We start from the raw sequence: 25,606 nt of genomic DNA on the forward strand, positions 1-25,606 counted from the left end.
TGGAAACTAATAGAAGGGGAAGAGCGGGAGGCATGCAAAGGCCGAAAAACTACCTATTGGGTACTATGCTCACTACCTGGGTGACAGGATCATTTGTACCCCAAACCTCAAGTGTCATACAACACACCCATGGAACAAACCTGTACATACATCCACTGAATTTAAAATAAAAGTTGAAATTATAAAAATAAAATACACTTTAAAATGTTCTCACCATAACAGTGTAAAGTACTTGAGGAGATGGATATGTCAATTAGCTTGATGTAATCATTCCACATTGTTCACATCTATTATAACATCACTTTGCACTCCATATATATATAATTATAATGTCAATTTACAATTAAATTTTTAAAAACTGTTAAAAATGTAAAAACCATTATTAGCTCACAGGATGTGCAAAAACAGGTGATAGGAAGGATTTGGTTTGATGTAGGTCATCCTCGCAGCTAAAACCAGGGGTTTCTTCAAAGCTTTGCACCTGGCCAGCCGGGCTCTGTGTGAAATTTCTCCAGTTTTAAGAAATTCACTACTTCAACAGGCAGCCTGTTCTAAGGCTGAGATGAAATGACTAGACCTAGTTTTGCCTGCTAAAGACACAACATATAACTCAACTTCGTCTTTATGGCAACCCTTAAAATATTGAAATGTACCTGTTTTGACCACTTTGGAAGTCTCCTATGTAGGAAGCCCAAGTTTCTTTTTTCCTTATCTTTTTTTTTTTTTTTTTCTGAGATAGGGTCTCACTCTGTGGCCCAGGCTGGAATGCAGTGGCACGATCTCAGCTCACTGCAGCCTCAACCTCCTGCACTCAAGTGATCCTCCCACCTCAGGCTCCCTGAATAGCTGGGACTACAGGCACGGACCACCACATCTGGATAATTTTTTATTATTTTTAGAGACAGGGTCTCGCTATGTTGCCCAGGCTCGTCTTGAACTCCTGGACACAAGTGATCCTCCTGCCTTGGCCTCCCAAAGTGCTGGGATCACAGACATGAGCCCCTGTGCCTATCCAGCCCAAGTTTCTTTTTCTTTTCTTTTCTTTTTTTTTTTTTTTTGAAATGGAGTCTCGCTCTGTCGCCCAGGCTGGAGTGCAGTGGCACGATCTTGGCTCACTGCAACTTCCACCTCCCGGATTCACGCCATTCTCCTGCCTCAGCCTTCCGAGTAGCTAGGACTACAGGTGCCCACCACCACGCCAGGCTAATTTTTGCATTTTTTAGTAGAGACGGGGTGTCACTGTGTTAGCCAGGATGGTCTCGATCTCCTGACCTCGAGATCTGCCCACCTCGGCCTCCCAAAGTGCTGGGATTACAGGCGTGAGCCACCGCGTCCGGCTAAGTTTTTTTACTGTTGTACAACATGGTTTTTTTGTTTGGGGCAGGAGGGGTCCTCTCTGCTCTGGTGAAATTCTCCTGCAAATGTCAATTCAAGTGTGCCCACTTTCGAGAGAGGAGAGTAATGTTATGCCATTGCACGATGTTTGCCATTGTGCTATTCTGAATGCTCTGTTAATGTACTTCTCAGCTTCCCTGGCTCAGGGTAACGTGATAATCATCTTTAACATTTTTCTCCATTGGTTTTTCTTTTTTCTTTTAGTCACCCTATGAGGCTGGGGGCCCTTAATTTCTCATCACCCACACTTGCCTGATTATCTTGTGTTGCCCACATGATCCTTCTCACTGGATCCTTTTATGATCTGCCATGACAGGGGTGTTACCAAAGCTTGATCCTTGAAGCCTGTGATCTCCCTCACACTTTATGTCTTAGAAAACAGATTCTCATGGCTTGCTCATCCTTCTACGACAATTATTCCAAAATTGTATCTGCATCAACAATCTAGCACACGAGCTCCATGCTCCTGCCTTGCACTGCCTAGTAGGCATCCATTTAAAGATGATACTTTACTCTCACCCTAAAACCTACATGATGACAATGATGATGATAATAGTCACAATGGAAATAGCAATTAGCACTTGTTGAACACCCACTATGTGCCAGGCACTATCCTGAACTAAGGATTCATTATCTTTTGTTGCTGTTGCTGTTGTTTGAGTTATGGTGTCACTCTGGCAGCCAGGCTGGAGTACAGTGGAACAATCGTAGCTTACTGCTGCCTCTTATTACTGGGCTCAAGTGATCTTCCTGTCTCAGCCTCCCCAGCAGCTGGTACTACAGGCATGTGACACACTGCCCAGTTAGTTTTTAAATTTGTAGAGACAAGGTCTTGCCGTTTTGCCCAGGCTGATCTTGAACTGCTAGTCTGAAGCAATCCTTTTGCCTCAGCCTCCCAAAGCACTGAAATTACAGGCATGAGCCACCATGCCCAGCCAAGATTCATTATCTTTTTAAAAAAATTTAATTAATTAATTTAATTTTGAGACAAGGTTGGGCTCTATCAGCCAGACTGGAGTGCAGTGGCACCATCTTGGCTCACTGCAACCTCTGCCTCCTGGACACAAGCCATCCTCCCACCTCAGCCTCCTGAGTAGCTGGGATCACAGGTGTGCACTACCATGCCTGTAACTTCTGTATTTTTTGTAGAGATGGGGTTTCACCATGTTGCCCAGGCTGGTCTTGAACTTGGGAGCTCAAGCAATCCACCCGCTGGGATTATAGACGTGAGCTACTGCACTCAGCTTGGATACATTCTTACTACACCTTTACAACAATCTATGAAGAAACTACTCTTAGTCCCCTTTTATAGTTGCAGAAATAGGCTCAGAGAAGTAATTTGGCCAAATACACTGATAATAAGTAACAGGGTTAGGATTTGAACCCTTGAGTGTCTGAATCAAAGCACATGCTCTTGACCTCTTTGGCTGGTCTCTGTAACCCAAAATGATGTCATGGGTGCTCCACTTATTCCGAAAGCCACGCTCGGAAAGCCTGAATTCAGTCTTGACCCCTCCTTCTCCTTCATCCTCCCTATTTGAACAGTCACTGAATTATTGGGATTCTTTCTTCTAGGCATCTGGGAGCCATTTTCCCCTTATATTCTCACCATCATCCTAAATCAGGTCCCTTATCATCTTCTGTTGTTTACTGCAACTCTCTCCTGATGGATCTTCCTGCACCCAGGTCTTCAGTCCATCATGCACCATCCTGCCCAGAATATGCTTGAGCAAACTGGGTCTCTCACTTGAGACATCTTCCTGGCATCTATACCTTTTTATTCATTTATTTGACCCACCTTAGAACTGTCCAGCCCTCACTTGCCTGGGGTCCTTATCCTGGGGTGAGAGAGGAGGGAAGGGATACTGGAATATATGTCAACTGCCAGGTAATTTAAATATTTCACAGGTGAATCTTTTTTCCTTTATATATATTTAATATATATATTATATATATATTTAATATATATATTATATATATGTATGTGCACTATATATTATATAATATACACTAAATATGTAATATATTAATATTATATATCTATATCCATATATAGTCTTTAGTAGTTTCAAGACCAGTGTGTTTTGGAAAACTGGAGAAAGATTAGGAAAATAAAGTTCCAGGTTAAGTACATTTGAGAAATGCCGGTGAGTTAAAAGTGTCTTTATTGCTGGACTTCTTCAGCCTTCAGTATACTAACATGCATGGTGACTATCAATACACAAGTGGAAAGAGCTGCAAAAGGGTATTTGAAATTCACTAGACCACAAATTTTTTTTTTTCTTTCTCCTACTGAGCATGTTGAGAAACCAGGGTTCTGTAGAACAATTCTTAAGAAAAACTACTCTAGGAATGTCTATCAAAATGCTATACAGGGCTGGGGATGACGGCTCACGCCTGTAATACCGGCACTTTGGGAGGCCGAGGCAGGTGGATCACCTGAGGTCAGGAGTTTGAGGCCAGCCCGACCAACATGGTGAAACCCCATCTCTACTAAATTCAAAAAATTAGCTGGGAGTGGTGACACATGCCTGTAGTCCCAGCTACTTGCGAGGCTGGGGCAGGGGAATTGTTTGAACCCAGGAGGTGGAGGTTACAGTGAGCCAAGATTGTGCCATTGTGCTCCAGCCTGGACAACAAGAGCAAAGCTCCATCTGAAAAACATAACAAAACAAAACAAACAAACAAACAAACCAAACCAAGCTATGCAGGCTGCAGGAGTGAAAGGCAGCAGTGATGGACAGTAGGAGCCCAGGACGTGGAGTCAGAAGGATAGGCTGGAGTCCCAGAGCCACACAGAGTGGCTGTGTAAGGGTTAACGTCATAATGTACGTGAAGGGCTCTGCTTAAGTGTAAAGTTGTGGTGTAAATGTGCACATTAGTTGACAAACGGTTTAAATTTAAGTATACTTTAAGTTTTTTCCCTAAGATTGGTTGTTGGTTTCTATAGCTAAAAATTAAGAAAACATATTTTATATAGCAATAGAGAACTTCCTAGGAATTATTAAAGGACTATAAATATACAGGTTTTTATTCTCTCTACTTATAGGGAATATTCGTTGCATTTGTATACTTAATTGACCCAAATAGAGAACTATCACAAATACAAGACAAATTTTACCTTTCATTAAGGAGAATATTTTACAAATTATGAAATGACTCATAACAAGACCACTATAACATGAATTATGGTGCTGGGGGGGGTGGGAGAGATGTGGTTTAAGGGAATTGGGACCTCATGGTAGCTGTGAGTACCTAGGGAAGGGGGCAAGTGGGTTCCATGGTAGCTGTGGGTACCTAGGGACCAGGGCAGGCAGATGGAGAAGAGAAGAGGGGGTTTTAGGGGCTGGAAATGTCGACAAACTTCTTGGCTGCATTTTTGTCTAGGGCCAGTCTGGCATGTTTTCCACCCTAACGATTTACATACAACTTTAATGTCTGTCTAACTTTCAAAGTATGAGGTGTGATGAAAAGGAACGAAACTTGTGTTCGTGTGAGGCTTATGGAATCTGAATCATGGGATTAAGATCTCACCTTGTAAGTCCATGTGCCAGGGCAGGAGGGATCCAGACTCATCACCCACAGCATCTGTCCTGCTTTGACCTGCGGCTAAGTCCTCATCCTTTCCCTGCTCCTTCTCTGGCCCTTGAGGAATCTGTGGCCAAGCTGCTTGGGGAGGCTGAGGCATTAAGACCCAGACCCACCTCCTCTACTACAGTTTCCCAAAGTACACTCAGTAGTGGGTACCGAGCCATCAGGTATCCAGTACCCAAGTATTTTTATGAAAAACTCATTCTGGGGTAGGCACCATGTACATCAACATAATAAATCCATGAGAAGTCCTGCAGTGAAACAAACAACTTACTTATCATTGCTTTCCTAGCATGTGGCTTATGTGTTAGATGATGGGGCACTATTTTTAACAGAATGAATACTGACATCCCATATCATGTTGGGAGATGCTGCCCTGCCCTCACTTGGTTACCCCTAAACTCCCTTCCAACAAACCAGAATTTTATGCCCATGTTTCTTTATTCATGATCTTTCCTATGACAAGTACTTACATTGCAACTAGATGCAATAATGTGTGTATATACTTATATATGTATATGTTTCATCTTGGCTTAGCCACTTTCAACCTATGCGATATTGGGCAAATTCTATAGCCTTTCATTACTTATTAATTATTATCATTTTTTTAGCCCCATGTCTTAATTTTTCTGTAGCCTCTCTCTCAGTTTTGTTATTTGTAAAATAAAGCCATGGCTCCCACCTTTCAGGGTTGTGTAAAAGCTAAATGAGATTAGGGTTGTAAAGTGTTTGGCCCAGTGCCCAGTGCAAGGCACGGGATTCACAGCAGCTCCATCATCACTCTCTCCATCATCACCATCATATCAATGAATGCGAGATAAATTAGACATCCTCAAGTAGCTAATTGTTGAATTAAATTTTTTTCCCTTTTGATAGGATAATTTGACTTGCATATCAACTATGTATCTTGGTTTTAGGAAGTGGTTTCACAGAGGAGACATAAAATGCAGAAACATTTGTTGGATGATTGTAGAGTTAAGGAGACTCACATCTAATTGAAAAAATGTTTTGTTAGGCCAACCTGATGAATAGTCTCTAGTGACATGCCATAGGCTTTCTATTAATTCCTATTTGACTTGACATTTTTACCAACAATTTGAACAAATATACATGACACTTATTTATCAAATCTGAATATGAAAAAAATCTGGAGTGTTAGTTACTTCAATACAAAGCTGAATGAAGATTCAAAATTATTTTGATAGGCCTGAATGCCCCAAAATTAAAATTTAGTAGACTTAAATATAAAATACTATGCCCACGTGAGAAAATAATAAACAAAACAACCTATGCAGAGAAAAGATCAGCTTGATGGCTGTTTATATGATAAAAGTCTAGCAGTTATAGTTGATCATCATCTGGGCTAATAATTAGAGCTAATAGAGAAAAGCAATTAATTTAGCGGAATTAAGAGCAGGATAATTACCCAATTGAGAGAATGAAGAGACTCACTGTTCAGAACAGATGAGGGAGCCTCATTTTTACATTTTGCCAAATGATGTAAGTTCTGAAGATATGGGGAATGTCCAGCTTCAAGAGAACCAAACCAAAGGAAGACATAATTTTTACTATTCCCCCTGGGGACTGACAAGTGGAATCTGTAAGGAGAAAGAATTCAGTCTGTTTTAAGAAAGACTGTTAAAACAAATCGAGTTGCATCCTCACAATGAGTTTGTTGAAATGGAGTGAAGCCCATCTTCAAAAGTTTTTAGCAAAAGCTGGGCAAGAAGCTGCAAGGAAGGGATTCTTATATCTGGTGAATGACATGAGTCCACATTACCTCCAAAACTTCATCAGTGCGAAAGTTCGGAGCTGTGCCTGACAAAAGCCTTCCCAGTCTCCAAAGCTCTGAAGCCTTTGGTCATCCTCAATGGAGATGTGCCCGTGTGATCTCCCTCTTCAAATCTCACGGCATGCACAATCTTTATCTCTCATTCGCACAAATCACACTAGTTACCATTTATTGAGAACCTATCCTGTACTTGGTGATTTTATATATGTCATCTTGTTTAAATGTCCCCATAACCATGTGAAATTAATTAAATTATCCTGCTTTATAGATGAGAAATATGAAGCTGAATTCTGTTTTTTAAATCACTCACTTGCCCAGGGTCCCACAGTAAGTGGCAGATCCCCATGTTCATGCGCAGACATTTTTGTTTTTTTCTTTTTAGGTGGAGTTTCACTCTTGTGGCCCAGGCTGGAGTGCAGTGGCACAAACTCGGTTCACTGCAACCTCTGCCTTCTGGGTTCAAGTGATTCTTCTGCCTCAGCTTCCCAAGTAGCTGGGATTACAGGCACGTACCACCATGCCTGGCTAATTTTTTGTACTTTTAGTAGAGACGGGGTTTCACCCTATTAGCCAGACTGGTCTCAAACTCCTGACCTCAGGTGATCTGCCTCAGCCTCTCAAAATGCTGGTGTTACAGGTGTGAGCCACCTTGGCTATATGCCCAGACTTAATGATAGAATTATACTCTTTCCTCTTTCTACTAACTCACGGCACTTCTCTAACTACGATCTCTTATACAATAGTTCATGCTTGGCATTGCTTTATCTCCTTATGTGTATATTTATTCAATATTTTATGTCTTGTATGCCTTGAACTAGATTGTAAATTCCTTGAACAAAATGACCCATGGCTTGCTTTTCTTTGTATTTCTAACAGTACCTAATAGGATAATTATTTACGCTAATTAGCATTATTCATAAAATACTATTACACATCTACTATATAGTTGGTACCAGGCATAAAAACAAGAGATATAGCAATGAACAAGTTAGAAAAGTTTCTAGTCTAAGGAGATAGGAAAAAAAAAAAAAAAAAAAAGCAAGTCAAGTTCCCTGGCTTTTGAGCTAAGACATGACCAAGAGAAGGCAGTAGCTGTGATATGATCTGAGAAAGAAGGTCTTTTGCAGAGGCAACAACAACTGCAGAGGCTGTGTACAGAAAACTAACTTGGCATGTCCAGGGAACAGAATGAAAAGCTGTGTGGCTAAAACAGAGCCAGAGAGAGGGGTGGGTGTATAAAGTTAGGTTGGAGGGCCAGAAGTGGTGGCTCATGCCTATAATCCCAGCATTTGGGAGGCTGGGGCAGACAGATCACCTAAGGACAGGAGTTTGAGACCAGCCTGGCCAACATGCTGAAAGCCTGTCTCTACTAAAAATACAAAAATTAGCTGGGAATGGTGGCAGGTGCCTGTAATCCCAGTGACTAGAGAGGCTGACGCAGGAGAATCACTTGAACCCAGGAGGTGGAGGTTGCAGTGAGCTGACATCATGCCATTGCACTCCAGCCTGGGCAGCAAGAGCAAAACCCCATCTCTAAATAAACAAATAAATAAAGTTAGGTTGGAGAAGTAGGCAGGAGCAAAACCATGCAGGGTCTTGTTATTTTGGATTTTATTTCAAATGCAAAGGGGAGCCATTGAAGCGACACTTAGCAGGGGAGTTACCTTTATGCTTATAAACGATCACTCCAGTTGTTGGGTGGAGAATGGATTATAGCATTTGTCAGCATGAAAGCAGTTCTGGAGATAAGTGCAATGGTGGCTGGTTTCAACCTAGCTTAGCAGATGAAACACTAAGGAGTGGGCCAATTCAGGGGGTATTTTGCAAGTACTGCAAATGAAACTTGCTGATAGTTTATGCTATGGTTTGGATGTTTGCCCTGTTCAAATCTCGTGTTGAAATGTGATCCCCGATGTTGGGGCCTCGTGGGAGGCACTGGATCATGGGGTGGATCCCTTATGAATAGCTTAGTGCCGTCCCCTTGGTGATGAGTAAGTTCTCACTTACTTAGTTCACTCAAGAGCTGGTTGTTTTAAAAGAGTCTGGGACATCCCCCTTTTCTCTCTCTCACTCTCATTCTCGCCCCATGACGTGCCTGCTCCTATTTCACCTCTCGCCATGAGTAAAAGCTCTGAGGCCTCACCAGAAGTGGATGCCAGTTCCACATTTCCTGTAAAGCCCATAGAAGCATGAGCCAATTAAATCTCTTTTCTTTATACATTACCCAGCCTCAGGTAACTCTCCATAGCAACGCAAGAATAGCCTAGTACAGTTTAGATGTCAGGGTATGAGGAAAGAGTACATCAATCAAACTCTGGTTGATGGCCTGAACACCTGGGTTGACACTGAAGCTGCTCACTGAGACGGGGAGGGCAGCAGCATTGGTTGAGGGGGGGAAGGTCCTGGATGGTATGTGAATGGTGGGGAGGGAGAAGTTAATTCTATTTTGGCCATATTTGAGATGTCTTTTAGACATGACTAGAATGTAAGCTCAGTGGGGCAGGAGCTTTGTCTGTGTTGTTCTGTGCCATATTCCCCATGCACAAACAGCATTTAGTACAAAAGTTAGTACTGAAAGTCTTTTTGAATGAAAAAAGCCAAGGGGAGGCATTGAGAAAGCAGTTGGATTTATGCATGTTTAAATTTTTGGGCAAATGCAGATCCTCAGTAAAGCATAAATACATTCCTCCTTGGCTCTCACATGTGCAGCAAAAATCTCTAAGAGTGGTTTTTCAAAGAGCAGAATTAAACATCCTAATAGGGTCAGCTAATGCCGTCCTGGAAAGAGGCTCAAAATCCCAGTCTCTGACTAAAGCTGACCTGGTCTTTCCCACAGTGTTCAGGGTCATTTAAGTGAGACGGCAAGGGCCTGGAGGCACTGCTGCACTGCTTCTCTGGGTCATGTTTATTATTTCTAATAGTAACAATACTGCTCGCATAGGTCAAAATTCTTATTCATCTATTTGTTGATTTCCACTGGATCCATTATTGTTTCTACCAGTCTCAAGACAGAGGTGTTAACTGATATCTGCTTTAAAACAGAATTAAACAGCTCTCTAATAAGTCAATGGCTTCAACAGTTAACTTTCTGGGCCAGTTAAATCCTGGAGACACAATGTGAGCTTTAAGAAGGAGAACTGAGAATGAAGATAGCCTATTATAGTAAAGACATAGTCTAAATGTTAAAGGGTTCAAAATCACGTCCTCCATTTTGTAGTACTAAGAGCAAAAAGTGAAAAAAAAAATACAGAAAGAAAAGAAAGCAAGAAAGGAAAGAAGAAAAGGAAGGAATGAAGGAAAGAAGAAAGAAAAGAAATGAAGATGGGCTGGGCATGGTGGCTCATGCTTGTAATCCCAGCATTTTGGGAGGCCAAGGCAGGTGGATTGCTTGAGGCCAGAAGTTTAAGACCAGCCTGGCCAACATGGTGAAACCCTGTCTCTTCTAAAAAAAAAATACAAAAATTATTCAAGTGTGGTGGTGCACATCTGTGATCCCAGCTACTTGGGAGGGTGAAGCATGAGAATTGCTTGAACCTGGGAGGCGGAGGTTGTAGTGAGCCGAGATTGCACCATTGCACTCCAGCCTGGGTGACACAGTGAGATTCTGTCTCAAAAAAAAAAAAAAAAAAAAAAAAGAAATCAAGGGAGGGAAAACAAGCCATTACATTTATTTAAATGTACTTTGAACAATTCTCAATTATCTGCACTAATGGATGACCCCAAAGATAGAAGCCATTTTCCTCCTGTTTCAAAATGAAGTCCTCCATTGCAGTACTATGAGCAAAAAATGAAAAAAAAAATATAGAAAGAAAAGGAAGAAGGACATTTTCCTCCTATTTGCTTTGGGATACAGCTTTGTTCTCTTTGAGTGCTGCTGTGACTGATGTTCTAGAGCAGCAATTCTCAACTGTTGCTGTGTTGGTGGCATCAGGGTTATCTCATGAAGCTATGTTTTTTCCTTTTTGTTATTTTAAATTTTACAGAAAGGGTCTCACTCTATCATTCAGACTGGAGTATAGTGGCATCAACCTAGCTCACTGCAGCCTCAACTCCTGGGCCCAAATGATCCTCCCACCTCAGCCTCCCCAGTCGCTGGAACTACAGGTATGCACCACCATGCCCTGTCAATTTTTAAATTTTTTATAGATACAGGATCTTGCTATGTTGGTCTTGAACTCCTGGACTTGAGCAACCCTCCTGCCTCAGATAACTACTAGGATTGTAGGAGTGAGCCACTAAGCCTGGCCTTCATGGAGTTTTTTAAAATTATAAATGCCTGGGCCCCACCTTGCATCCACGGAGGCAGAATCTCTTGGGGGTGGGCTACGGACATGTGCGCATTTTAAAACTATTCTGATTCCCATGTCTTCATTCTGCTGATCAGTGAGAACTACTGTTCAAGGAAGTCACATTAGATGGCTGAAGAATGAGTGCAGGTGTGCCAGTCCTGCCTGACAAGGTGCAAGGCAGCCCCTTCCCACTGCCTCCTCCTGCTGCCCCAACTGGGAGCACAGGTAGGACTTAAGATTTTGAATTTCAAAGCTATCTGTGTTAGTCCATTTTGTGCTGCTATAACAGAATACCACAGACTGTGTACTGTATAAAGAGTGGAAATTTATTTTCTCATAGTTCTGGAGCCTGGGAGCTCCACAAGGTGCTAACAATTTTGGTTGTTTGGTGAGAGTTGCATCCTCTGAAGGGGACACTGTGTCCTCACATGGCAGAAGGTGAAAGGGCAAGTAAGCTGAATGCTGCATGAAGTCTCTTTTACAAGGGCCTTAATCCCATTGATGATGGAGGAGCCCTCACAGCCTAATCACCTCTTAGAGGTCCCAACTCTTAATCCCATCACAGTGGCAACACCTGAGTTTTGGAGTAAACACATTCAAACCACAGCGCCATCACTACTAAGTGTGTAGGTTTCATGTAAAATAGGAATGAACAGAGAGAGAGGAGGAAAAATATAGTAGAAATGACGTGGTCAAGAGAGGAATATAAGTAAACTCCTTTAGATTTGGGGGGCAATCTTTCTCAGGCATTTCACACTTAAGGAAACCTCAGAGCCAAGAAGGGACTTGAAAAGCCAAAAATCTGAAATCTGCCTTCTGCCTGGTGCTGTGGAAAAGACAAATTATCCCCCATGCTCTAATATTTTCAGACATTTAGATGTTGTTGTCCTCCCCATTTCAATGGCCACAGTCTTCCAGTTAAAAGGAGATGCTGTATTTACAGTATCAGGAAGTTAGCAGATAGGTTAAAATCGACAAACAGGTTAACATTTTTACACATATCGAAATCATAAAAAAATTCTGAATCCTATTGCGAGGAAAATGGTTTCATTTAGAGTAAGAGAATCGAGTGGTAGAAAGAAGGTCCCTCAGCTTTTGATTCAAAAGTACCAAGCAGATGAGCCAAGAATGCTGGCTCTGGAAGCCAGAACACCTGGGTTCAATTGTCAGCTCTGAAACCACAGGTTATTCACTTAGTCTCTCTGTGCCTCAGTTTTCTCATCTGTTAAGTGGGGGTGATCACAATAATAAAAAATGGAATTTATTATCATTAGTTATTCTAATAATGCAGTTATGTTAGTGTTTTTTTTGGTTTTGTTTTTTTGCTTTTTGTTTTTGTAACTAACATCACACCACTACTGTGTCTTTGGTCCCTAATAAGTGCTTTAAACATGTCATTTATTTGACATGTTCTTTTACTCACATAAAGCATTTGGGGTAGGTATATTATTGGCCCCATTTAAAGATGAGAGATTAGGCTGGTGGCACTTGCCTAAAATCCCAGCACGTTGGAAGGCCAAGGCAGGTGGATCTCTGGAGCTCAGGAGTTCAAGACCAGCCTGGACAACATGGTGCAATCCCATCTCTACTAAAAATACAAAAATTAGCCAGGCGAGGTAGTGTGCACCTGTAGTCCCAACTATTTGGGAGGCTGAGGTGGGAGGATCGCTTGAGCCTGAGAGGTTGAGGCTGCACTGAGCAAAGATCAGCCACTGCACTCCAGCCTGGGAAACAGAGACCCTGTCTCAAAAAAAAAAAAAAAAAACAAAAAACAAAAAACTAAAATCAAAATAAGATAAAGATGAAGGCTTAGGTATCTGGCTTGAGGTTGTACAGCTGGCAATGGTGTATCAGAAGCCAGGCAGCCTGACTCCAGAGTGGCACCTGAATGATGTCAAGCCTCCGTGCCCCTCTTATTTCTCAGCCCTACGTGTTACTCTGGGTGAGGAAAGCCCTGTGTGGGTACTGACTGCCGGGAACCATGAGACATGATTTGTTGTCAGTCAGCTCCAGGATGGAAGTGCCACCTACAAATAACCTTGCGCTTAGGATGCCGCCCTGCACAGCTGAGTCTCTGTATTTATTTGCTACTGTATTGTTTTTAGTAGAGAAGTGTCTGGAGGAAAGTATCTGTTACTCCTGGAATGGGCAGTGAAACGTTCCAGGGAAAGAATACAACATCTGCTCTCAGAGGGAGATGTGCTTTGTCAAGGAAAAATGTGATTTTCCAAAGTGAGCTGAAATTCCCCTTACCCTGAGGGGGATTTTGTCAGCAGTTTATCCTGTGAGTGTTCAGATTTGAGGAAGGAAGTTTGTAAAGCAGCCCTGAACAGATGGTTTGCTCTGCTGTCTGCTTTTATAAAAGAGGGGGAAACCTTTGATAGAGATGTTTCTAAACATGGTTCAATATACAAATTCAAAACCAATATTTTTTCTAAAACATTTCAGGTGAAAGAACCTATTTGGACATGACGCTGCCTCACATCATTATAATATGCTATGCTTTCTGCTTACTGTGCTGAAATGGTCTTTCCCTGGCTACCACCAGACGGGCTTTTAGATGCTGGAATCTGCCAAAGCGATCATCATTGCTATGAAGTACATAAGGAATTCTGGCTGAAAGCTCAAACGGCTCTTCTTTGACCAGATGGTTTATTTATTCTTACTACTCTTTACCAGGAAGTTAAGCTGCACCTTGGCATTCTTTATAGAGAGGATGGCCTTTAAACTGTTGAATTGGCATCTGGTGAAACCTACCAGACAGAAGGAACAAGCAGCAACTAATTGTTACTTTGGGCTGCCCAAGTTTGTGTGGTACAGGGAAGCTAGTTGACGAATGCTCAGGTTGACCACACAGAATGGGGGAGGGGAAAAGACACCCAGGGCAGAGGCAGGTGGAAGCCTTGTAGAGTCTGCTGGGGTCTCAGTAGAACTGGGGGTCTCAATCTAGGGCTCACGACCTGCGCCCAGACCAGCTGGTCTGAAAAAGGAGCCCTGCTGAATGGTGTTGCCAAGAACCACCCGACAAGCAAAAACTGCTCTCTTAGGACATAGAAAAAAGTGAACCTGCATATGGCCCCTTGAAAATCACTTTCCAGCCACAGATATCAACTGTCTGTTACACAAAAGAGTGCCTGGAATTGGTGTGGGTGGTGACAGGTTATGGAGTCAAAAATTTACTCGGGTGATTGATCCCAAGGACCAGCTGTAGATGCAATGAAGGGTTCCAACCCCCAAAATCATCATTGGTGAACAACACAATAGCAAAGGCCATATTAAGGAGATATGAGGTTTGAGAGCTAGTGACTCAGAACTGTGATGCCAGGATCCTCCCCCTCACTCCACATTCCACCAAGGTGCTTCTCAGGAAAGCGGGGAGAGGAAGCGAAGGGAAGAAGGATGCCCTGCAATCTCGATTTGCCTCTCCTCTCTTCTCGCCTGCATGCACTAAAGTATGTAATCTTTTCGGTAAAATTGTCTATTAAAATGCCTCTGCATTTCCTCTAGAAAAGATAAAAGGTTTGGGAATTTATTTTAAGAGGAATTTTTAAAAAGTAGGATCAAAAGGAATGAGGGTAAGCTAGATGCAGGAAGACGAGGAGGGGAAAAAAGAACAATACGACTTGAGGCTGTCAAAGTGAGAGATTTCGTGGGTGGTCAAGAAGTTAGTCTGCTCCACCCGAAAGGAGAGAGAAAGAACATTAGCTTCTGCGAGCTTTAGATCAGGAATATGACTACAGAGAGATGTTCAGATTAAGAAAGTTCGGGAAGACCTGTCTCCCAAACTAAGCAAAGCAGGATGAAGCCTACCCTCAACACAGATCTTGACTAGCTCTGCCTGAGGACTGACCCCTCCTTGTGCTTCTGTTTCTTTTCAAGGATAAAGAGAGACTGCCTTTAAGAAGTTTCTCTAGTGTGTGCACCAGAGTCTAATAGGGCAGGAGAAGGGGGAATGGGGAGGAAACATTGCTTCCAAGCCACAATCCAAACTGATTTTAAATGTTTTATCTCCAGGCTTTCATTAATGTAAGCTGAACCTTTTCAGTAATTTCATGGTCGTACTTTGAGTTGCATTTTAACCATGCTTTCCTAAGAATAAACATTACGCAAAACTGCCCGAAAAGCATTAGGAATTTTCTTCCTTTTTCCTGCATTACAGTTAAGTCATTGTGTAGAGAGTTGTTAGAATATAGAAACTTCTAACTCATAAGCGTGGTTCTGGGGGCAATCGGGAACAAGCTGCCTCCCTAAATCATGAGTCTTGCTCATGACAAAAACTGTCTGATTGTCTTCTTGTCTGGACTGCCTTCCACTTCCTATGAACGTCCCCCTCTGTTCCTCCCATCTCTCAAGACCCAGCGCCAGACTCCAGGGCTCAGTAGAATGAGATCTTGTCACCCACCTGGACACCCCAGCCTTCTCTGTTGGTGCCACTCTCACTGCACTTACTTTCTGCCTTTTTTGGTAGATATTTGTGTCCATGTCTGGTAGCTTCTGGCAGACTTCTATTTACTTTCCTTAGTGCATATCTGCCACAGTACACTGCTTCTAAGAAGCGCTGGATTAACTGAATGGATGCATGAGTAAATGCATTCACTTCCCCCCACCCCAAGTGACTAGCACCTGCAATGGAGCTAATATTCCCTGTCTTGTCTTTAAGATACTATCATGTTCCAAGGAATATACATCTTCTTTCCGCTGAGGAAAGTGCATTTACTTTGTGTATCCAATTTTGGCAGAATCAAAGTCTGGGCTCATAACGTCAATTTTCACCATATACTGCTAATTTCTTAGTTTTAAAAATTATGTTTGACACGCCAATGGAAAAAAAAGAGAAGACTAGAGAACAGTAGGTGCTCAATGTGTCTGTTTTTTGAGACAGGGACTCACTCTGTTGCTCAGGCTGAAGCGCAGTAGTACAATCTCGGCTCACTGCAGCCTCGACCTCCCAGGCTCAGACAATCCTCCCACCTCAGCCTCCCACGTAGCTGGGACCACAGGCATGCACCACCATGCCTGGCTAATTTTTTGTAATTTTTGTAGAGATGGGGTTTTGCTATGTTCCCCAGGCTGGTCTCAAACTCCTGGGCTCAAGCCATCTGCCTGCCTTGGCCTCCCAAAGTGCTGGGATTATAGGTGTGAGCTACTGTGCCCAGCCAATAAGCATGTCTTCAGTGATCTAGCAATCCCACCTCTAGGTATATACCCCAAAGAAAAAAACCAATCTATCAAAGAGATATCTGGACTCCCATGTTTATTTCAGCACTGTTCACAATAGCCAAGATTTGGAAGCAACCTAAGTGTCCATCAACAAGATGAATAGATAAGAAAATGTAGCACATATATATATAATTCGGCCATAAAAAAGAATGAGATCCTGTCGTTTGCAACAACATGAATTGAATTAAAGGTCATTATGTTAAGTGAAATAAGCTAGGCACAAAAAGATAACCTCTGTGTGTTCTCACTTACTTGTGGGAGCTAAAAATTAAAACAATTGAACTCATGGAGACAGAAAGTAGAAGGATGGTTACCACAGGGTGAGAAAGGTAGTAGAGGAGAGTGAGGGAGGAAGTGGGTATAGTTAATGGGTACATACAATAGTTAGAAAAAAATGTAAGATCTAGTATTTGATAGTACAAAAGAGTGACTATAGTCAATAATAATTTAACTGTACATTTAAAAATAACAAAAGGAGTGTAATTGGGTTTTTTTAATACATGGATAAGTGCTTGAGATGATGGATACCCTAATTACTCTGTTGTAATTACACATTGTATGCCTGTACCAAAATATCCTCTATATCCCATAAATATATACACCTACTATGTACCCACAAAAATTAAAACTAAAAAATTCAAATAAATAAATGTCTTGAGTGAATGAATGAATGAATGAATGAGGGAGTGATGGCAGGAACCTAGATAATGGGGAACTGGATAAAAACAGAAACAGAAAGAGAAGTAGAAAAAGGATAGACACACAGGAGATTTAGAAAAGGAGTAGAAAGATAGAGAGGGAAGAGGGAAAGGAGACCCAAGTCTAATTAAATTCTCAATTAGCAAGCCAGGTTTTACTACAGACTTGAACCTGATAATTTAACAAGAGAGAAGCAGCTGGGTGAGAAGAGATAGACTTTGAAGAAAGATCTGGATTCTGATATCCACTCAGCTACTTAGACAAGTGACTCAATCTCTCTGAGCTCACTGCTTACAATTTTTTTTCTATTTTGAAGTAATTTTAGATTTACAGAAAAGTTCCAAAAGACAGTACAGAGAGTTCTTGTACACCCTTCACTCAGCTTCCTCTAATGTTAGTATCTCTCATAATCATAGCACAATTGTCAAAACCAGGGAACTAACATTGATACAATCATACTAACTAAACTATAAGCCTCAGAGTTTCTCCAGTTTTTCCATTAATGCCTTTTTCTAGTCCAAGATCCACTGGGATCCCACACTGCATTTAGTTGTTACGTCTCCTGGTCTCCTCTAGCCTTTAACAGTTCCTCAATTTTTTCTTACCTTTTATGACGTTGATGCTTTTTGAAGAGTAGAATGTCTTTCAATTTAGAGTTGCCTCATATTTTTTTCATTACTAGATTTATGTAGTGTGTTTTTGGCAAGAATACCATAGAGATGAAGTCCTGCCTTTCTCAGGGCACCATATCAGGAGGCATATGTTGATACGTCTCATTACTAATCATGTTAGCCTTGATCGCTTGGTCAAGCCAATGTCTACAGGGTTCTATTTTCCCTTTGTATTAATAAATACCTTGTGGAGAGATGCTTTGAGACTATTTGCAAATATCCTATTACTCATCAAACTTACTTTTGCCCAATAATTTTAGAATTCATCAGTGGTTCTTGCCTGCGACAGTTATTACTGTAGTGTTCTAATGATGACTTTCTATTTTTCTCATTCTTTCTGCATTTATTAATGGAAATTTTTCTATAAGTAATTGCTGTCCCTACTCCCCAACCCCACCGCACTGATTTATTTGTATCAGTATGGATTCAAAAATATTTATTTTACTCTATGGGCCATAATCCAACACTATCATTATTTATTTTGTTGCCTAAGCTTCACTTTCTTCTTCTGCAAGACAGGGATGATGACAACTGTCATAAGAATTGAATGAGATTTAAAAAAATGTAAAAATGTCCAGTCCAGAGCATCTATTAAATAAACGCACACTCCATTTCTTCCTTTTCTTTACGGTCTGTAAAGCCATGCTAATTTGAAGGCAAGGCCATTCAAAATAGGTGAAAAATCTGAATTGGAAAATTCTCTTTTGATGGTATACAAAAGAACTAGAAATTAGCTATTCCAGTCATGTCTAGTAGAGATCATTTGGGATCTGCCTATGTAAGACTGATTTTTAATCAGCATACCCATAATTTGTATGAAAATAGATGCTTGAGAATACTTGAAACAGACTGTTCTCTTAAGTAGTTTAAGTGTTTTCCCAGAAATCTTGTTTACGTTCTGAAGTTGCTTAGCTAAACTATTTTCAGAGATAGTCCAAAGTCTGCCTCTACCCAGCTGTAGGTCATATCATCACTAACTCTGAATTAGTGAAATCACTGATTTGTCTTTGATTCCCAAGGTTATGGAAGTGAATGGAAGAAATCCAAGTTTAATTTAAAATTAGATTTTAGAAGTTTTGGCAATTCACTTTTAAGTTCAGGTGGAAATTTAAAAATAAAGACAAGATAGGATCCTAAGGATGTGAGAGTGGGTAGATCTGGAAGTTTAAAATAATTCATGAAATACAGTGAAATCCACTAATAAAATCACTCAGTTTACTGGAACTTTCATTTTTCCATCCCATTTTTATCAGTAAGGAAAATCAAGAACATCAGGAGATTTATTTTTAAAAACAACTTCGGGGCAGTGAGGTTTGCAAGCTCTCATGTGGACTCCCAGAGATTCTGTCAGAGATTCTGTGTTACTCAGTTTGGGGTGGGACCAGGAATCTGCAGTTTTAGCAGGCACCACCCGCCAATGCAGTCATGCTGCAGGTGGGAAGCAGCATCCTATAGTCGTTTGAAGCCCAGGCTTCAGGGCCTGACTATGTGGGATTAAACCAAAATCGCCACCTACCACTTGTGTAATCTTGGGAAAATCACTTCATCTCCACATACTTCAGTTTCCCATTGATAAGACGGGGCTTATGACAATATCTGTCTCCCAAGGTTGTTGTAAGGAGCAAGTAAGTGGTACATATAAAATGGTTAGCACAATAGTGCCAGATAGACTGGTGTTCAGAACATGTCTGGATACAGAACCGCTTGAGCTCAGCCTCTTACACTTGCTGTATTCATGGGCCTTATCATGGTCACTGACATTTACAACCATCATCAGGATTTTGATTTGCAAGCTATGGAGGCTGCAAAGTGAGCTATAGTTAGAAAATGTTTTGTGTTTTTTTCTAAAGATGGTGTCTCGCTCTGTCACCCAGGCTGGAGTACAATGACGTGATCCTAGCTCACTGAAGCTTCTAACTTTCTGGGCTAAGGGATCCTCTGGTCTCAGCCTCCACAGTAGCTGAGACTATAGTCGTGCACCACCATGCCCAGCTAATTTTAAAATTTGTATGGACAAGGTCTTGCTATTTTTCTCAGTCTGGTCTTGAACTCCTGGCCTCAAGCGATCCTCCTGCCTAAAGCACCGGGATTACAGGGATGAGCCACCGCACCTGGCCAGAAAGTGTTTAAGTAACAAAGGCTGACAGATCCTCAGTCAATCAGAGATATATATGATTCAGAATAGGAATATCCTGTTAGCATTAGGTAGAGTTTACTAAATGACCAAAATAGGCAACTACTGTATCTGTGTTCAGCCAACTAACAACCAACAAACATACTGATTAAAATTTTGTGATTGAATACACAAAACAAAAGAAATTAAGTCTAAAACATAAAATGTAGAATAGAAAACTCTGGGTGTGGGTTACATTACTAAGAGAAAGTGCCTTCTAAGTCCAAGAATGCAGTCGGCCAGACCCCAGCACTACATGGAGACTCCCTGCTCCTTCCTGCCGCTCTTCCCTGCTCCAGGGCCATAGGGATGTCAGCCAGTGGCTCTTCATCTCCCAGTGAGTCCCTAGACCCCCACACAATGACTTTGTCCTAAGTATTCCCAGACTCCAGTCACACCTGTCTTCTTCAGAACTAGCTTCTGATGTAGTCTCAGAGGCTTTGGAGTGACATTCTGAGGCTGAGGATCTTCATGGAATGCAGAGAGAGAATCAAGGTGATTCACTGTCCCTCAGTGAATTGCCCCCTGGTTGCTGCCTGCTCTGCTGACCTAGGTGTTTCTGCTGAGGGAGTCCTAATAATAGAAGGGGGTCAGGGGGTTGGTTATACGAATGTGGTCAGGGATCATGCTGTCAAGACTCAAAATTGAGACATGTGGTTTTAAAAGCACCTTTGGGACTGAGGGGTTGGTGGGGGAGAGGAAGGGGTTGGAGATTGGTATTCTGGGTGCCCAAAGGGACTAGGATTGGTGGACTGGGTAATGCTATGGAATGGAGTTGAGATCAATTAGGCTTAAGGGCAAGTTGGGGAACAGTGAGAGGAAGGATTGCAATGTGATGTCTGTCTCTTTGCCTGGAAAGAAAAGCAGCCATCATGGAAGTGGCAAGACAGAGTGAAATGAGACACATCAGGAACAGACAAACCTAGAAGTGGAGGTATGCTTGAAAATCACTTCTGGGTGAGTCAAATACCAAGACATCAAAAAGTGGCTTCTTACCTCATTAAACCTCATCACCAGATCTTCAAGGGCGTTGTGCTCTCCATTCTGAGTGGTAAGAATCGACGCTGAGATGGATGCTTTGAGGCAGGGCAGGGACCTTTGGCATTCCGGAGTGCCCAAGTCCCGTGTTAAGAAGCAAAGGTAGTCGACTGGCAAGACCCTGCGGTAAATACTCTGCTCCTGCTCCATCAGGATGCTGGCGACTTCCTCTGGGAACTGGATGAGAGGCTGCAGATCGATCAGCTCCTTGCTGATCCCAGCTGAACTTGAAGGGAGGGTGTTGGAATTGGCCACAGAGGGGCCTGGCTGGCGTTCTAAAACAAAGCAACAGAAGTCGTGGTTACACCAAATCTGGTGTCCCCTGCAACAGATATTTACTTGAGAGCCATTTCAAATCTTCTATGTTCTTTAACAAAATCCCCTGCTTAGTGAAGAGTTCTGTACTATTTTTCTTTCTTGTTACAAAGACCTTTCTGATATTTGTCCTGTCTGTCTTCTAGTCACCTGATGAGGTGGGGGTGGACTGGCGGTGGTGGCGGTGGTGGTGGTGGTGATGGTAGGGTTGTTTTTTTCCATTTTCAGAAGCAGCATTAATCTAGCACATCATTCCCCAACCAGTTTACTATACTTTGTAAAACACCATTTGCCTCCTTATCCTCCTTTGCTAACTACCATCAGAGTGACATGAAATGAGGGTGAGTATAAGCATAGCCAACTTAAATGGAAGAGGAAAGAAGGCTGTGGGGTGAGGAATACGTATATGCATATTATGTGTAAATGAGCAGGACAACTGGGGACCCAGAGACTCTCTGGACAAAAGGTTTCAAAATGTCATGGTATTCTCTGCCAACCCTTCACCCCCAAAGAGTGACTTTGATTTCACTGATATCTATTTGGGGGTTTGCAAGAACAGAACCATCTACAGACATAAGAAAGGAATAGGTAATAAGGAGATGTATCTAAATAAATCAATCTTACTTCTGGCCCACAACTGGTAGCAAGAAGGTGACAGAGAGATGCAGGAGAGAAGGTGGCAGTGCATGAGATGGAAGTACCAGAGTGGGGGATGCCTAGGCTCAAAATGATTCCTGTAATTAGAGACACCACACTTGCCTTCTCTTTGACACCCTCCCAGGCTGCCTCTTAACTTCTTACCTGTAACTCATTCATTCGACAAATGGAAAGTCTATGATGAGCCCTAGAACAGAGTTTTCCAAAGTATGATCTCTGGAATACTGGCATTTGCAAGAAAAAACAATTTTGTGGTCACCTGAGTTGGGGAAATGTCACATATTCGTGTCACTCATTCTCTTCCTGGAAATACCTGTCATCCAGCCTGGACACTGGCTAACAGCAAAGTTCGTAAGGATGACTTCCTTCACATTCAGACCTCAGTATTCTCTGACTCTTTTCTAAATCTCCGTTGCAGAAAACTTTGGAATTATTACTCCAAACTGCTTCATGTCTGTATTATTAAACTCCGAAGTCATCATCCCTGAATTTGACTTCTTTCTTCCCTTCTATTCTCTCTAGTAAAACTTCTCTGTCCTCAGCAAACTTCTAGTTCCGTGGCCTTGGTCTGGTGCCATGATAAGCATTTTAGATGGCACTCACCAGTCAGAGATTCCCCAAGAAGATAACTTGACTTTCCACCCCAGGCACATCCCAATCCCCAATGCTGGGCAGACTCAAACCACCCATTCCTTGGCTTCTGGGCTGCTGTATGATGACACTGACAAGTATGCTACTTAGTGATGGGGCTGTTGCTAATTTCTGTTATCTAACTTCAGCTAGGCCCTCAGTGTGACTCAAAGTTGACACAAACTTATTTATTTTTTCCTAAACAACTCACTATCCTCTTTTCTATTCTTCTCACACTCCCAAACCTGCGTTTGCTTTCCTTACAGTCATTCGACTGTTTCTTAACTATGCTGTGATAGTGTAGGTCATGTCAGAAACTCCTTCAATACAGATGCCTTACATCTCCTCCATCTTCTGCTTACCTGAGAATGGCATGTGCTTCCTCCTCTGCAAGGCCCACCCAGGTTTGTGATTAAATCTACCTTTGTCTCTTCCAGAACTTGCTTCAGTGGTTATCTCTACCTTTAATCCCTCGCTTTCTACTGACTTCTTTGCACACCCAAATGTTCAGTTTCCTTTTTCCTTAAAAACTAACAAATAGGACATCCCTTATCCTTTAAACTCCAAATCCTCTCTATCTTTCCCTTCACTATGTACCTTCTACACCAGGTAGCCCACAGTCCCTAATTCCTTCTTCCATGAGTATGGTCACTATATCTTCTGATCAAAAAATCAGGCCATCCTCTCTGTCCAAATTACTAAACCATTGAGCACATGGGACAGAAAAATGGAAACCAGGTTGGTTCTGGTTGACTCTAAGCATTTTAATATATCTTTTGGACCAAATTACCAAAAATCTTCTGCAGCAAAAAATAGAGACTATCAAATTATATTTGGTTTTATCTAAGCTCATATTAAAAAAACATTAAAATCAAGTTGATGCTTAAATCTACCCTACATGGCCTCCCTCTCCAACTTTCTGAATAGTTTAGAAACTGACTAAGTTTCCTGAAAATTGAATCTGAATGTGACTTGATGAAAGAGGCCAACTGAAATTTCTAGATACTGATAATTTATATACAGTGGAATTAGCCAAATATAGGAACTCTTCTCAGAAGTAACCAACTCTAAGACATGATCTCAAACTATAGCACTCTGCAGAGGAAATAAAAATAACTCCAGTCACTTCTCTAATATATAAGAGAAGAGATAATGTAATATAATATGCAAATAATGTAAGATAAGATGTCATATGGGAAACTGCAATATATCTTGAGGTATGAATCACATGCTGTTGCAATGAATGACAAGTCTAGTGACTGGTGGGAAACAGCAATAAGAGAGACCCAAATAAATTAAAGAATAAAAAGAAACCTGGTCATTGTAACCCTAATAAATCTGGCAGTCCCAATATAACCATGTATCTCAGTATAAGTATAACATCACACTCAAAGGAACACAAACTGAATGCTAGAAGCTTTGAAACAATGTTGACCTTTCATGTAGGTTTCCTTAAAGCTGGATTACTCAGGGTTTTCATATCAGGTACCACGAAAAACATCCCAGAAGTCTTCTTGGGGCATAATTCTTTGCTTTCTAAGTTCCATACTTTTAGCAGCTGTTAAAAACACTACACCATGGAATGCTATGCAGCCATAAAAAAGGATGAGTTTGTGTCCTTTGTAGGGACATGGATGCAGCTGGAAACCATCATTCTCAGCAAACTATCGCAAGAGCAGAAAACCAAATACCACATGTTCTCACTCATAGATGGGAATTGAACAATGAGATCACTTGGACACAGGAAGGGGACATCACACACCGGGTCCTATTGTGGGGAGTGGGGGAGAGGAGAGGGATAGCATTAGGAGATATACCTAATGTAAATGACGAGTTAATGGGTGCAGCACACCAACATGGCACGTGTATACATATGTAACAAACCTGCACGTTGTGCACATGTACCCTAGAACTTAAAAAGTATAATAATAATAAAAAATAATAATTTAATAAAAAACAAACAAACAAAAAAAACACTTCCCACTTTTCCTCATCCTTGTTGAGCTCTCCTTATTATGTCCTCTTTCCTCTTCACATGACACATTGCCCTAGTGCCCAGCTGAAACTCACCTCTGAGCCTTGCTCTCTAACAACATGGGCCACTGGAAGATGGATTAAAAACTGAATAGTTCTAGGACCCCTGGTCCTTCCTCATCATCCATGAAGCAAAGTTCATAAAGCCCACTGGACACTGTGGCTCTTCTCTTTTTAAGAAGTGTCTGGTGAATAAAATTAGCCACCTCATTGTTTGCTCTCAGTCCCATATTCTTCAGTTAATAGTTATTCTAGGCCGGGCATGGTGGCTTACTCTTGTAATCCTAGCACTTTGGGAGGCCGAGGCTGGCAGATCACTTGAGGCCAGGAGTTCGAGGCCAGCCTGGCAAACATGATGAAACCCTGTCTCTACTAAAAATACAAAAAATTATCCAGGCATGGCAGTGAGCACCTGTAATCCCAGCTACTTGGGAGGTTGAGACAGAAGAATCACTTGAATCCGGGAGGCGGAGGGTGCATCATCACACGCCAGCCTGGGCAACAAGAGTGAAACTCCATCTCAAAAAAACAAAAAAAAGTTATTCTACAGAAGAGTAAGGCTGTATTAGTCCCTTTTCACACTGCTTGAAAGAACTACTGGAGACTGAGTAATTTATAAAGGAAAGAGGTTTAATTGAGTCACAGTTCTGCATGGCTGGGGAGCCCTCAGGAAACTTACAATCATGGCAGAAGGTGAAGGCGAAGCAAGGCACATCTTACATGGTGGCAGGAGAGAGAGAGAGGACGAGGGTGGGGAGAAGTGCCACACTTTAAAATCATCAGGTCTCATGAGAACTCACTCACTATCATGAGAACAGCAAGGGAGAAATCTGCCCCCATGATCCAATCATCTCCCACCAGGCCCCTACTCTGACAAGTGGGGATTACAATTTGAGATGAGATTTGGGTGGGGACAAGAGTCAAACCATATTGAAGACTGTATCTTTAGATACTGTCACAGCCTAGAAATATTTACTATGAGACACAGTAACTTCACATTCTGATTCTCTGCTCAAAAATAAAGTTTCCTGTTCCAAGTGCTTTATATAGATTAATTCAGGACATAGATAGTATTATTGTCCATATTTTATTCATAAGAGAG

At 41.7% G+C, this 25,606-nt stretch overlaps 1 protein-coding gene across 3 annotated transcripts in view; it reads right to left on the minus strand.

Annotated features, from left to right (window-relative positions):
• Positions 1 to 25,606, minus strand: part of PLCE1 (phospholipase C epsilon 1) — a 244,293-nt gene that overhangs the window by 136,134 nt on the left and 82,553 nt on the right. For all 3 annotated transcript variants that reach the window (XM_031652165.1, XM_031652164.1, XM_031652163.1), the window contains one exon: positions 20,827 to 21,143. In XM_031652165.1, the coding sequence (XP_031508025.1) occupies positions 20,827 to 21,143 (317 nt within the window). The remainder of the gene's footprint in view (positions 1 to 20,826; positions 21,144 to 25,606) is intronic.

This window comes from Papio anubis, chromosome 11 (assembly GCF_008728515.1).
Source record: "Papio anubis isolate 15944 chromosome 11, Panubis1.0, whole genome shotgun sequence".
Lineage (NCBI taxonomy): Eukaryota > Metazoa > Chordata > Mammalia > Primates > Cercopithecidae > Papio > Papio anubis.